Source organism: Pseudorasbora parva, chromosome 4 (genome assembly GCF_024679245.1).
Source record: "Pseudorasbora parva isolate DD20220531a chromosome 4, ASM2467924v1, whole genome shotgun sequence".
In the NCBI taxonomy this organism is placed as follows: Eukaryota; Metazoa; Chordata; class Actinopteri; order Cypriniformes; family Gobionidae; genus Pseudorasbora; species Pseudorasbora parva.
In genome coordinates, this window is record NC_090175.1 from 56,238,398 (window position 1) to 56,254,318 (window position 15,921).

Genomic DNA, 15,921 nt, shown 5'->3' on the forward strand with positions numbered 1-15,921 from the left:
GTGTAATAGATGTGCATAAAATAGTTTAAAATATCTACTCAATCTTAGTAGACCTAAACATTTTTGGGGGTGGGGGTGAGGGGGTTAAAGTACGTGCTAAACTAATTATAGACTGTGTAAATAAATAAAATAAAATATTAGCTATTAATATTAGAACGCAAACATGAAACAACAGGGACTTTTATGTATTTTCCTAACATCATAAACTCTATCTGCCGGGAAAAAAATCGTATAGATTTTTTTTTTTTTTTTTTTTTTTTTTTTTGTTAAACAGTTTATATCATAAATATTTTACGTTCTTTATTTTTGTAGTCAGAAATAAATAAGAAACTGGAGACTTTGCATTTGCCGGGTGGTTACGCCAACGCGTCCATTTGCGTCATCACGCAACGTGTTGACGCAATTCCGTTACGCGCGAAAGTTTGAGCGAGCAAAACAATCGTTTTGTTCCCGCTTCACACACAACAATAATCGACCTCAACAAGCGCGATGGCGGAGTTGGGCTGCTACTCTCCGAGCTTTAAAAAACCGTCCGATGTTCTCCGGATGAGACAGAAGCGCGCGCGGAGCGAAGGGCCCGACAGGAGGACGGCGAGTCCGGTTGTGTCGGTGGCCGGAGTCCGTCCGTTCTCACCGGGGCCGCTGTCGAGCGCTCCGGACCGGTCGCGGGGCGGCGTGAAGCGCAGGAATCCGTTCGCGAACATTGAAAACACATACAACAGTCCCAAGAAACGAGCTTTATCACACACCGACGGCTGTAACGGACCTCGGGACGGGAGGAAAACGGCAGCCGCGGTTCTGGACGGAAAACTCCGAGAAGAGCTGCTCAATACCGACCAACGGAAACAACACGAGATAAAGGTGTAGTTTATTTATTTTAATGAAACTGATATCCTTTACCATATTTACGAGACTTAAATGTACATCTTAATACCATGGTACATCAATTTATATATTATATCTTTCATTTATTTTATAACCATTAATACTAATTTTATATTTTAACTCATTTATCATTTTTCCGTACTTTTAAAATGTTTTATTATTAACATTATTGTTAAATAATGGTAGTATTTATTGGTTGTATTTTTGGTCTTAAATATTACATGATATTTATTTTTTGTTCTAATGATTTTTATGAAAGAAAAAAGTGATATTTTATAAATCTGGCTAAAAATGGCTCAAAGACTTCACTTATTTCATTTCTGGATGAATCAGCGTTTTGAATGAATCTCTTGAATGAATGATTCAATGATAAACATTATTAACAGTTTTATTACCTCTATTTATTGATCACTTCCATAGACATCAGTGTTTATACCTGAGTTATGATCATCATAATTCAGTCCTATGTGTTGACATGTATGTGAGTATAATGTGACTGCTCCGTCTGCAGACGCCGGGTTCGCTTTCTGAAGACGACCATTTGTTCGAGGAGGATCTTTTTGAGCCGGAGAGATCCACTCCAGTGCTGAAGGTTTGACAGCTGATGGTTACTCGTGATTTCTCTGTCTTGTGCTGCGTCCCAATTTGCCTACTTGTACTACATCTTAAAGGGTTAGTTCACCCAAAAATGCAAATGAATTCATGAATTACTCCCCCTCATGTCGTTGGACACCTGTAAGACCTTCGTTCATCTTCAGAACACAAATGAAGGTATTTTAGGCACTAAACACATCGACACAAAGCCCATCTCACTACAGCGGCTGTACAATCATTTTACAATGTGACGAAAATAGTTATTGTGTGCACAAAAATCAAAATAACGACTTTATCCACCAAGTTATTGACGTGAACTCGACGCGTGCGCGAGAATATGACGCAGATCCACCGTTCATGACCCAGAAGAGGAGGAGCCAGACCTACACGGAAGACAATAACTTGCCGGAAAAAGTCTTTGTTTTTATTTTTTTTGCGCACAAAAACTATTGGAGGCCTTTCTGAAGCCTTTCTCAGCCATTGGCTTTCAACAAAAATATCTTCATTTGTGTTCTGAAGATGAACGAAGGTCTTACGGGTGTCCAACGACATGAGGGTGAGTAATTAATGAAATCATTTGCATTGAACTAACCCTTTAAAAGTATGTATTCTTTTTTTTGTGAAGCAAAAGTACATACTTTTGTGTGTGTAGCAGAGGAGTATGCAAGCTTCGGGACTACTTCGTCATCTTTAACGGACTCTGTCGTTTAGTTACGAGCATCCCGTCACCGTTTATCTGCCCTGTCAATCATCGTCAGATTCATCAGCTCAAATCCTCCTCATTCAGTTTAATCTCCTGCCGTATCGGAGAGAAATGTAGCCGCTCGTTGATCTGTCGTGTGTGTGTCTTTAATGCAGAGACTCTCCTCATGTGTTTGCAGTTTAAATATAATGATGCATTTAAAAGTTAATGGCCAAACGTGTCATTGCAAAAGTTCTCAATGCTGCTGCAGGTGAAATATAATGCGGACAACACTGAATAAATATATTTCTGTCAAAATACTGATAGTTGGTCACTCAAACCTCTTTATCTAAACCTACAACCTCGCACATCCGCCATGTTTGTAGTTCTAATCAAATCCTCGTCCAACTCGCACTGGGTTGTGGGTAATATCAGCCGTTAGCATCCATCCACACTTCGAAATCTTATACTACGATTTGGGACATGCTAGTTCTATTTTTGAATACTATTAAGACACAGGAATTGTGTGTTTGTGTTTGTTCATGACGTGTGTTTGTCTCTAGAGTCCCGAAGCGGTTTGCCCCGCGGCTCCAGCTGAAGTGTGCCTGGAGTTCCCGGCCGATTGGTCCCTTAAAACGCGTGTGTTGTTCACGTCTCCTCAGCCGTTCTCCTGGGCGGAGCATGTGAAGGCGCAGGAAGAGGCGCAGGGCTTGAGCTCTCACTGCAGGGCCAACTTCACCAGCTTACCTGCCAACATCCCAGTACGGCACAATCACACCACAACCACTGCCAAACACCAGCCTAACAATGCTTTATTACAGTCATGTTATTTGTAAAATTTTATGATAACTTTTTTTTTTATATTTATGGAGTATTATTATTATTATTATTTGTAGTATTAGTGTATGGTATATAGTAGTTATATATACCATAGTTATTTTGTGTGTATATGTGTGTATATATATATATATATATATAATATATGTGTGTGTGTAATGTTAATTTTATTATGGAATTATACAAGATTTTTTTTTTTTGTTGGAAAAATTCTCTATAGTGTTTTTAGTATTTACTTTTTTATCAGTTTATTTTTAAATATAGATATTTATTATTTGTAATACAAATTTAAACATTATTTTTAATATTATTGTTGTTGTTGTTTATTATTTTGATATTTGGAATATTTAATTTACTAATTAATTAAATTAGTAAATTAATTAAATAAATCCTAAACCTTAAATGACATCATACTTAAATCTCATATATAAATATTAAACTCTAAACAAAATGCTTAATATAAATATCTAATAACATTAAGATTAATATAAACACTGCATTTACTTAATTTTTTATTTAATATAAAGATAAAAACATATTTTAATATTAAAAAACAAACACTGAAACCATATAAAGACAATCACATTAAATGTATAATTATAATAATAATAATACAATATTTAAATATCAAAAAGTATATTTAATCAAATGTTAAAAGTATAATAATAATAAAGTATCAAATTTACTTTTTGATATTTAAATATTGTATTATTTTAATGTAGTTTTATATTAATCTTAATGTTATAAGATATTTATATTAAGCATTTTGTTTAGTTATGTATCATTTTTTTGTCTGATGTCATTTAAGGTTTAGGATTTATTGTTTTTATATAGTTTTAGGATTTATTTAATTAAATTTAGTTAATTAACATAAATAATTTAGTAAATATGTATTAAAACATTTTAATTTATTAAATATTTGTTCTATGTTTAAAAATATTTTGTATGTTTTTTATGCTTTTACTGTATGATTTCATTTAGTTTTAGTATTTGTAGTTTTATGTTAAAAATTCTATATAAATGTTATTATTAATGCTGTTTTTATTATTTTTATGAATAATATAACGTATTTGGTTTCCTTTTAAAAATAATTATTTTGTATACTGTTTTATGTGATTTTTATCTTGTTTTTAAGTAATTAATTCTGCACTTTAATACAGTCCAGTGAAATGAAATAATGCTAATGTAGAGAATGTTAGTCTGCGTTTCTCATGTTTTGTGTGTGTGGGTGTGTGTGTGTGTGTGTGTGTGTGGCAGGATCCCCGGGGCTGTGCGGAGCTGCGGTGTGGCTTTCAGCAGAGTCTTCAGTACTGGCAGCACCCGTCGCTGCCCTGGCTCTCTCTCTTCCCACGGATTGGTGCAGAGCGAAAGTTCTCTGGCAAATGCGTGCCGTGGGCTCAGGATGCAGCGCTACAGCAGAGCCTGATGAGCGACTGGTAAGTGTGTGTGTGAGTGAGTGAGTGAGAGAGAAGTAGGGGTGGGCAATATAGCCTCATAATTATATCACAAAGTGTATTGGTTATTGCAGCTGGTAGGCTGCATCATTTATTAGTGCAAACAAAATGAAGGACATTGTCCATCCTTTTCCTATGAGCCACTGTCATTGATGAGAGAATATTTAATTTAAAGTGTAAATCTACTGTCATAAGGTGGCAGCAGCAGCTTTAGTCACACACAGCACGAGTCAATTGAAAGCAACTTCTTGTACAAGTTTTTAATGTTTTCACTGGAAATCTTAAGTAAAACTATAACAACATGATTTCTAAATAACTAAAGTAATTTATACTATGGTCTGAATTATGGCTGTGCAATATATCGAAATATCCCAAATGTATACATATCGCAATATGCATATCACAACGGTATGCAATATCTGAATGATTTTAATAGGCTACTTCAACATTGTGAAAAGTGTACATTTTAGGTCGACGCATAGCAGAGAATAGACTGGGCACACGACTATTACTAATGTGACTTGCTTGACGTTAAAAATAGCTACTAAACGCAATAATTCGCAAAAAACAATAACTTGCAGTCTCGCGCTATCTAGCACACACCAAAACATGAACAATTTGTGACATAAGTGTTTGCTAAAACACTGCTGGTCACTTTTAGAAGTTGTAGCGACGCTTTCTTTTCCCAGAGAGAATGTGAAACACAAATGGTATCATTCTCAGTTTTTAAATAATTTTTTTAATATAATTTAAATAGATTTTACACACTATTAGCGATATCGCATCGAGTATCGCATTATTTAAAGGGGAAATGGCTCCCTCTGCTGGCTGTAGTCTTTAGCCTCTGGGCAAACATTCCTCCTGTGATGCAAATATCGTCAATTTGCATCATAGGAGGAAATTTTCCAGAAATAAAATGCATAAATCTCTCGTCTCAGGGGGATATGAGGGGGGAAAGCACAATCATTTGAATATACTCCAGGGTTTCTACTGATACAAAGCCATATGCTAATCGCTGAAGTAACCCTTTAACAAGATATTGCATATCGCATTTTTCTTCAATATCGCACAGCCCTAGTCTGAATATTCAATTATGATTGGCTGGAAGGTGTGCAATAAAATTGTTTAATGCACAGTTAGTTCCAAGTCAGATCTCATCAGAATCATTGTTCTTAAATACAATGTTTTCATTATGACACACACACACACACACACACTCACATGCAGAGCAGAGATCGCGCTGCAGATTCAGGAGCACAGAAACGTATCAACACCGCCGTGTGTTTTTTAAAATTTATTATTTTTTATAGCAATTATAATTTCACATTACATTTCTCAGCAACGATGGGGTTACATCGCTATTTTTAAGTGATAAACGCACATCTTCATTGTTAAGAGAGACGCTGAAAAGATGCAGTCACAAATCTCTCTCTCGTTCGTGCTCGCTCTCGATAATTAATTCAAATAAATGCTATAATCCATTTATTTAAATAAACTTTATCTCTGTGTCTGATTCAAAGGAGGCAGAAGGCTAGATCTAACAAGCCGTAACTGACGAAAATAACCGTCAATATTACCCTTCCGGTCAAATCTTGCGCTTCAAACATCAATAACAGCTTTAAGTTATGTTATATCAGTTTTCAAGAGGGCTGACCTAGTTCCTATAACCAAGTAGCTCCTTTTAGGTACAAAATCGTCATCTGAGGCTGACATGCTGCTCTTCGTATATACTCTGACAGGTTACACTGTTATTATCGTGGACGGTATGATATGGCACACCCCTAGTGTAAAGTTTAAAAGCATCTGCCACATGCGTGAATATAAACAGCAGCCCTCTAGATCCTGGCGTCTGATGCACTGAATATGATGCTGATTGTCGTTACTGATGTGTGTGTTGTAGGTCTGTGAGTCTGACGTCTCTGTACAGTCTGCTGAAGGCCCGCCTGTGTCCGTATTTCTACATGTGCTCGTATCAGTTCACTGTGCTGTTCAGGGCGGCCGGTCTGAGTGGCGCTAAAGGCATCACTGCACTGCTCTCACCCACCACTAGAGGGCTGCGAGAGGCCATGAAGGCCGAGGGTAAGAGTCCCGGCGCGTTCACACACACTCCTAGCCTGACAAGCCAGACCCACATCATGATGTTGGGTCTGGAAACTCACCATTGACAGCTCAATCCGAGGGGGAAGTATGAAGAATTTCTGACTTGGATAATTTTTAAGGACTTTTAATTCGCTCATCAATGCTTTATCAAGTTAAATGCCCTTATTTATAGAGTCTACATCTTGATTCATATTTTGTATGGTTATTTATGTGTGCATGCATATACCTAATAGTATGTATGTACCTGTATGTCTCCTGCTTTGCTGTGTAAAATGACTGCAAATGGAAACCACTGTAACGTCACATATTGTTTTGTGAAGTATAACAGTATTCGTACAAGCAGAAGCTTTGTTTTCAGACGTGATCTTTGTGCTGCTTTTGTTCAGGGATAGAGTTCTCGCTCCCTCTGCTGGAGGAGCGCAGGAAGAGCAAAGATTTGGGAGAGACGGACAGCAAAGAGGAAGCAGGGAAAAGCGCTGTGTGAGTACATGACTGTTACACAAAAATGCACATTTTTGTAGTTCAACGATAACCCGTTTATTTAGCCTTCTTGTTCGGGGAAACACATCAACAACCACACTTCTGGGGACTTCATAATTAGAGTTCCCTTTTCCTTTTGGTAAACGGTCATGTGCAATCTTAAACAATATTCAGCAAGTATACATATGCATGAATATATTTTTAAATGACGGCGGATGCGCTTCGGTCTGCTTTGAGTATTGATCGATGCGTTCCTCATCTTTCCTTTTTCCAGATTAAGTGAGCACAGTGAAAACGAGGAGGAAGAGGAGGAGGATAATGATGAAGATGATGACGATGATGGAGGGTTTTCTTGGCTGAAGGAGATGGGCGTCCAAGACAAGATCAAGAAACCAGATGCCATTTCTATCAAACTGTATCCTTACAGCTCTTTATATAAACTAGTGTCACATACACATGTAAAGCGGTATATTGCTATATAGTAAATCATCTAATGATTCAATGAACCTCACTTGTTTTTGCATGTCAAGCAAACACACAGTAAGACCAAAAATGATTCAGACACAGATATACAGTAATGTTTCACTAGTGTTGATAATGTCACTATAGTTCATTTCTTTGAGTGAGGAGAGCAAAATAAAGTCAACTGGGACATATTACACCCAAACATTCTTCATACAGTGACTACCAGTAAAACTGATATAAAACTCAAGTTTCATGTCGGTTGATATCGATTATTTTTATTACCTATTTAAAATAAGCACCAGGAGAAAAATATATCACATTTAATCATTATTTTAACCTTCCTCTGATTATAATCCTCTCAGTTATAAAGGCAGATATGTCAACACAACCATGGAAAACACTCAAAGAAGACATAAGTCTAAAATCACAATGAACACTATCTCTTAACATTAAGGTGCAGTGCCCCCGTTATTTCTTCGTATTTTATTTGTTCTTTGTTTTGGTCCTTTACAATTCTAATGCACACTAATGGATTAAAGCACAACTCCGGTGAGAAATGAGCCTCGGGGTAATTAACAGATGGTTAGCGAGTAGATCGCTCTCTGGGATGCGTTTCCATGAAATCGAATGTAAAGAGTTTTATCTCTAAAAACAGATGCGCTTATAACGCTTGTCTATGGGGCATGGAATAAGTAAAATTAAATCACTAGTTAATACCACTAACAAGGCTCAAAATAGCCTCACACTAACACGGCAGCATAATGAGAGTCCCTACATGCAAACCGAAGCATTGAGAACTTTGTAAGTGAACAAAACAGTTGAATAAGAAGATTCTTTATAAAGACAGTCCATTACGCGTTTACAGACAGCAGCCATCTTGGAAAACAGACAGAAAAGTCTCGACCAGTCGAGCCACGAACACTGTCATGTGGGACACCTTTTTCCCTTGTAGTTAGTCAACCATTTATTTTAATAAACAGATATAATTCATGCATTTCCATGTAATTAGATTTCACAAACTTAATTCCTATCGACCAGCTCACTTAGCACAGCGTTCGTGGCTTGAGTCATCGAGACTGTTTTCCAAGATGGCTGCCGTCTGTAAACGCGTAATGGACTGTCTTTATAAAGTATCTTCTTATTAAACTGTTTGTACTCTTACAAAGTTCTCAATGCTTCGGTTAGCATGTAGGGACCCTCATTATGCTGCCGTGTTAGTGTGAGGTTATTTTGAGCCTTGTTAGTGGTATTAACTAGTTATTTAATTTCACTTATTATATGCCCCATAGACAAGCGTCATAAGCTAATCTGTTTTTAGAGATAAAGCTCTTTACATTCGATTTTCATGGAAACGCATCCCAGAGAACGATCTACTCGCTAACCATCTGTTAATTACCCCTAGGGTCATTTCTCACCGGAGTTGTCCTTTAAGTGAAAGTCAAACCTTGACTTAACTGGGATTAGTTGCTAGCCCATGCTGAAGTGTAGACCGTTTTCATATGTTATACACACTGAAGTGTATTAGCCATGAATGCTCAGTTAGCCTGATGTGCTTCCTTAAGTCGTGACCAGTCGTAAGGAGCACAGAGAGGTCCGTTTGGACCACAGACCCGAGTCCGTGGTGTTGGTGGAGGGTTCGAACACCTTCACGCTGCTCAACTTCCTCATTAACTGTAAGAGTTTGGTGGCAGGAGCCGGTTCTCAGGCGGGGCTTCCTCCAACACTCCTGGCCCCTACAGCCTTCAGAGGGGCCACACTGCACTCGCTCAAGGTACGGGGCCTCGGGCTCGTCTTATTATTGGCCTCATTGATTCACACTGTTGTATTTGCACAATTTACATTTACAAAATTATTTTGGTAACACTTTACAATATGCATTAGTTAATGCATTAAAGGGTTAGTTCACTCCCCAGAATCATTACCCCATGATTTACTCACCCTTAAGCCATCCTAGCTGTGTATGACATTCTTCTTTCAGGCAAACACAAACAGAGGCCCCATTTACACTGCACGGTTCAAGTGACCCAATTTTTCCCTCTCATGTGGCACAGATCGGATATGATGTGAATGTGTAAGCGGTAAAAAAACACATGGATTGCGATATCCTTAGATCGGATTCAGGCCTCACTCATATATGGTAATAAATCCGATTTGAATCAGATATGTGCATTTGCGTCTGCTATGTAAGCTGTCCAATCAGATATTCCCCAGTAAATGAGTCGTACGTCATTAAAAAAGGCCTGAGGTGAATGACGTCAACTCAGGTGGACACGAACTGCTCTCAAGTGTTGCCAAGTACACGGTTTTCCTGCGTAATTGAGCTACTTTAAGTCAGTTTTGAGTTGCATTTGGGAGGTTTTGTTGTGAAAACCTGGCAACCCTGTCAAGCGCTCTCCTCTTTGTCTCCGCTAGTGTTGTCACGATACCAAAATTATGACTTCGATACGATATCAGACTAAAATATCAATATATCGATACTAAATTGATACCACAGTAAAAAAATAAATAAATAAGATAAGATGCTTAATATGACAACAGAACTTGTTATTATTCATTGTTATTTTTTACTAAAAATTCATGTGGCCAGCATGTTCCTTAGGGTTGGGCATCATTTTGATTTGAACAATTATTGATCAATTGATCAATTACTATTAAAATTATCTCACAAATTTTTGCTATCTCAATGTATTTTTTACAATGGTGTAAATGTGTTGCAATAGCTTACACACAGCACAAGAAAGCTTGATTTCGAATGGTTAATTGAATTAAAAAAGACGAGTAAACAGTAATAAAATAAGAACAAATAAACAGATTACAAACAATAGCACAAATAAATACAATAGAATAGAAGATACAAATTAAACAGACTGCTTTATTTTTTCAGGTAGGTCTAACATTCAGATAAGAAACTGAATTTAAAAAATGCATAGTAATTACATTTAAAACAACATTGGATAATGTTCTTTGTAAAAAATTCAATAGTGTACAGATGAAACTATTAAAGTTACACAAGTTGATCAGTCAAGAGCAGTTGATCGTTTGTCTTTTTGTAGTTTGAATAGCAAATGACTGCGGTCCCTTTAAGACTAACAGACGCATGGATCCTGCACACTGTTCCTGTTACTCGTTCTTCCTGAACTGTTTGCGACTGTGTTTACATTAATACTCTTCCAGATGTGCACTGATAATTCTTTGAGTGTATTTGACCAATAATAAGCTGGAAAAGGAAGCAAATGTTTGCACTTGTATCATGTCAGAGGCGGCTTTATTACGGTAGGCTATGTGTGTGTGCGCTTCAGATGTGGAGCACGAAATCTGCGGGGATTAGTAGAATTAATTTATGTGCAATCCCGCGCGAAATTCAGACAGACCACTCACTAACACTAACACACTGTCATGAGGAAAAAGTCCAGCAGAACGCGCGTTCGCCCGCTTCGCCGTGCTCAGAGGTTAACCGGGCTGAGGGAGAATATGCCGGTGTGTGTGTCAACTCGCTGACGGTCAGAGAAGAGAGCGCAGCTGATATCGATACTGTAAAAACTGAGAATCGTATCGTTTCAGATATTCCAGTATCGATATATATCGAAATATCGATATTTTTGACAACACTAGTCTCCGCCTTTCAAGAGAAATGTTTTGCTGACCTTTAAAGATGTGGAAAAGTGCAGACAGGAAAAAATTGTATAAATATTTTGTTTGTGTCCATTGCATATCGCTCTGTTTTACTTCCTTTTCCGGTTAAGAACGTCTTGGGCTGTTTCGCCAGTGTACAGGGTAAATGCGAATATCGGAAACGGGCCGCTTTTATAGTCACCAAATCAGAATTGTGCATCAAGCCCTGCAGTGTAAATGCAGCCAGAGTTATATTAACCCCTCCAGGTCTGCAGAGTTTTGGGGCCCTTTAGAAGTTGTCATGCTCTGACATTTGTGCTTTTTTTAGTTTCTTATAAACACATTAATGGCAAACTTGTCACTGTATTACACTGTATTCAGCACAAACCGGGGCTACAATAATATATGAGCAACATGTATGTACATAACATGTATGCATGTTTTTTGGCAAAAAAACAATAATTTGATTTTTAATTGATTGACACTTTTTGTTTGCAAAGCCCATATGCGAAGAGGCGTTAATGATGAGAACCACGTAATGAGCTGCATAATGATTTTTGAGTCAGGTATGTGATTGAGAGGGAGCTTGAACAGGACAAAAGGACCTTGATTGAACAGGACAAAAGATTTATATATATTTTTTATATTTATCTAGTCAACAATATAAAGTGAGAGCCAAAAGCACAATGTCCTATGTTAGCTAGTATCAGGTGACCAGGATTCTCAAATCTATGAGTTAAAAGAACTGAATACTGATACTGAAAGAAATGTACTGATAACAGGTTAAACTATTGTATAAACCATAATATAATCTCCACTCTTAACAGAAAGCATGATTGCTGATATTGCACAGCATTTGAACAAAGTATAGGCCTATTATATTTTAAATTGTATACAGTACTTGTCAAAAGATTTAAAACATTACTATTTTTTATGTTTTTAAAAGTCTTATGCTCATCAAGCCTGCATTTATTTGATCAAAAATACAGAAAAAAATCATTAATGTTGTGAAATATTATTATAATTTAAAATAATGGTTTTCTATTTTAATGTACTTTAAAATATAATTTATTTCAGTGATGTAAAATTGAATTTTTTTAACACATTGACACAAGGCTATTTTACAGTAAACACTTTATAATCTGTCCAAAACAGGCCAAAGATATCTTGTCTAAACAGTCTTAAATCTATAGCATTTTATGTTGCAGCAATATTCATATTTAAAGAGTATTTGTGTGGTTTTGCCATTCTTTTTTTTAATTATATATATTTTTTAAAGTCATCAATGTATTAACTCTTTCCCCGTCAGCGTTTTTAACGATGCCAGCCACTGCCAGGGTTTTTGATAATTTTCACAAAATTTAATAGCCCATAGAATATTTTGTTTTCTAAATATCCGAGCATGCAATATATCCAAATAAAGAGCTGACCCTCTTCTTTTAAACAAACAAACAAAACAAAAATAATGCTAGCTTCATGCATTTTTTTTTTGTATTGAGTACTTAAGTATAGTTAAGTTTCCTTAAAAAAAACCAACATTTTGAACGAAAAGCTGAGAAAATCATTGGACACACGACATAATGTAGCATTTTTTTCCACTTTGCAAAAAATTATTTTCTTACTCAGTATTTTTGTCTTGTTTCTAGTCGAAACATCTAACAATTCTTAAAACAAGAAGTATTTACTAGACAAGCAAAAGTAATTGTCTTGTTTAGGGGGAAAAAACTCAAAATTAAGAGAGTTTAAAGATTATTTGCAAAATAATCTACCAGTGGGGTAAGAAAAATAATCTTAAAACAACATTATTTTTCTTATCCCACTGACTTATCTTATTTTAGCCCTCTCTTAATTTTGAGTTATTTTTTCCCCAAAACAAAACAACAATTTTTACTTACCGGTAAGAATATTTAGAAATTTTGACTAGAAGCAAGACAAAAATACTAGGTAAGAACAGCATTTATTGCAGTGTAATGAGATCTTTGATTGTTTTGCAGGCCCGTGCTGTGAATGTGAAGACTCTGGTGAGGACGGGCTATCAGGACGTGTACAGTCTGGAGGTGACGGGTCCCATCATGCCTCACACACTCCACACACTGACCCAGCTCCTCAGACCGGCTCAGAGAGGAGAGTTCTCCGCCGGACTCTACACACACGAGCCCACGGCCGTCCTCAACGTTCCCATCAGCCAGAGCTCAGGACCGCTGGTACGTCTAAACGCTGGCTGTGTGTTGTGCTACATTTAATCCAGAAAGAAAATGGTGAAGGATTTACTCTGTAATTATTAGTGACATTTACTAGAAATTGGGTGAAAATGGTTTCAAAGAATCGTCAAGTAGAAATCTTCAAACGTATAAAGACTGAAATGTTATATATATGTTTATTTATTAGCCATGGAAAAAATTAAGAGACCACTTAACATTGAGAAATCAATGTTAAGTGGTCTCCATTTTTTTTGGAGCTACGATTAGGAAAAATTAAGAATATGAGGAAAGAATAAACTTATATATGGGTGTATATATATATATTTATTACACGGCTCTGTGAAATACTTGATTGTGATTGGTCAGTCGCCCATTCCAGCGGTGTGTTATTTCCAGATAACACACACCGCTCATCCGGGTACTGCGAGTTATCTTGACCGGTTCTACTTCTGTGCTTAACGCTGGCGCCATCTTGTGGCTTAAACAGCCGTGGGCTACAATGGAAGACTTCAAGGCAGGTTTCCTTTATAAAGTTTTAAATATGGATATTTTTCTGACACAAACGCATCGATTGGAATCAGAAGGCTCTATTAACCCATCGGAGCCGTTATTTGACGGACAGCTGCATACATTATCCCTTTTATATATATATATATATATATATATATATATATATATATATATATATATATATATATATATATATATATATATATATATATATATATATATATATATATATATATATATAATATATTCCAATAAACTTTATTTACAACTTTTGGATTTCCACAATCTTTTTAGATGTAAAATATTTACTTAACTTAATATTTCAATTATTTGATGACGTTCTCTGATGATCTCTTTTTACTAAGTGTTTTATTTTTTTAATTATTAATGCATAGGGACTGCACAACTGACAAAAATTAAACCGTCATATTGTCTTTATTGCAGTTTTAATGGTTATATTTATTAATAGTTTTAATTCTAATTACAAAAAATAATGACAAATCTATTACTGTTGTACATTGCAATTGTATTGTACAATAAAAAAGAATGTGATATAATTATAATGTCATTTTTATTATTTTAAATGTAGTAAAATGTTTTATTATTGTTTATTTTTTTGTTGTTAATAATACCAATCTGTTCAAACCCTTGAGCTTTTAACATTTCAAATCATAAAGCTTATTTTTGCTGTAAACTTGGTTGAATATGATGTGAATGTGTAAATAGAGAAGTTAATACGCATTATGCTCCCAAATGTACGTTAAACAAACCCCCGTTTGGGGGAAACTACTCAATTTTCAGTTTTGCATGCTCTTTGTAATTTACATTTCTCTCGAGGTCCTTTAATATATGTGTGTGTGTGTGTGTGTGTGTGTGTGTGTATCCTTGTTTATATTATTTTGTGGGGACTAAATGTTGAGATTCCTACATTGTTTTCAAAATGCTTATAAATCATACAGGATGAGTTTTTTTTTTTTTGATAAAGTAAAAAAAAGGGTGTGTGTGTGTGTGAGAGGGGTAGGTTTAGGGGCATGGGGCAGTTTAGGGGGTTAGAATGTACAGTTTGTACGGTATAACAACCATTACGTCTATGGAGAGTCCCCACAAAGATAGTGAACCTGACGTGTGTGTGTGTGTCTCTCTGCTCCAGAAGGTCTCATGCTCTCATCTCTTCTTTCTAGGAGTGTGTCGTGCAGGATCTGGGCAGGTGTGGCCTACAGCAGAGCTCCATTCAGCAGCTGGCAGCGCCGAGCATGCTGGGAAAGTGTGCGCTCCGACAGCTGCACATGAGAGGCTACTCGTACAGCTGGAAGTCCTGAGCTGGTCTGAGTCTCTTCTCTTCTCCTCTGACAGGCCAGGCCTATTAATACCTGCTGGCCAATCAGGCGTCCTGTGACGTGACCGCACGAGTGCAGGAGATCCTGCTGGTGTACGGTGACGCTTTTAGTGTACGGCGCATATATATGAACATTAGTTTTGATTTCTCATTTTAAGATGATGTGTTTTAAAGCTTGAGTTTTAATCACTGATTCCTTCCTGAAGAAGAAGAAGTGTGTGTGTAATTCTGTCAAAAAGCTCTCATGGTAATATTTCTGACTGTTGAAATCCAGTCTATTATTCACACATGTATGAATGTTTAATATTAAATGAGTTGAAATATTTCCCGCTTTATATCTCATAATGGTGTCGCAGATGAGTGCAGAAGTTTAAATCAGAGATTTCTGAGCGTCCGGCGGGGGAATAAGTGATGATAATATACCGTCTGCTTTATTGATCATAACCTGCTAACTACATTTATTATTACCATTACATGCAAAATGTATAAATTAATGAATGGACATAAAAATATTGATTTGATTGTAAAATAATTTATGGTAGTATTTTATTTTTTTCTGTGGAAAATTAAGTTAAAGTAAATATAAAATAAATAAATAAATAATCAAACAAAAATAAATTACTGTGTATGATATATTAATGTATGTGTGTATATACAGTGGGTACGGAAAGTATTCGGACCCCCTTGCATTTTTGCAGCCATTTGCTAAAATCATTTAAGTTCATTTTTTCCCCATTAATGTACACACAGCACCCCATATATATA

The 15,921-nt window shown here is 36.2% G+C and overlaps 1 protein-coding gene across 1 annotated transcript; it reads left to right on the forward strand.

The window, feature by feature from the left end:
- The first annotated feature begins 361 nt into the window (after positions 1-361).
- On the forward strand, positions 362-15,480 carry LOC137074187 (protein downstream neighbor of son homolog). Its single transcript, XM_067442870.1, has 10 exons — positions 362-861; positions 1,397-1,477; positions 2,725-2,922; positions 4,256-4,434; positions 6,353-6,531; positions 6,939-7,032; positions 7,307-7,447; positions 9,070-9,268; positions 13,104-13,313; positions 15,002-15,480. The coding sequence occupies exons 1-10, from the start codon at positions 490-492 to the stop codon at positions 15,137-15,139; spliced, it is 1,791 nt and encodes a 596-aa protein (XP_067298971.1). The 5' UTR covers positions 362-489; the 3' UTR covers positions 15,140-15,480.
- Positions 15,481-15,921: the final 441 nt, after the last annotated feature.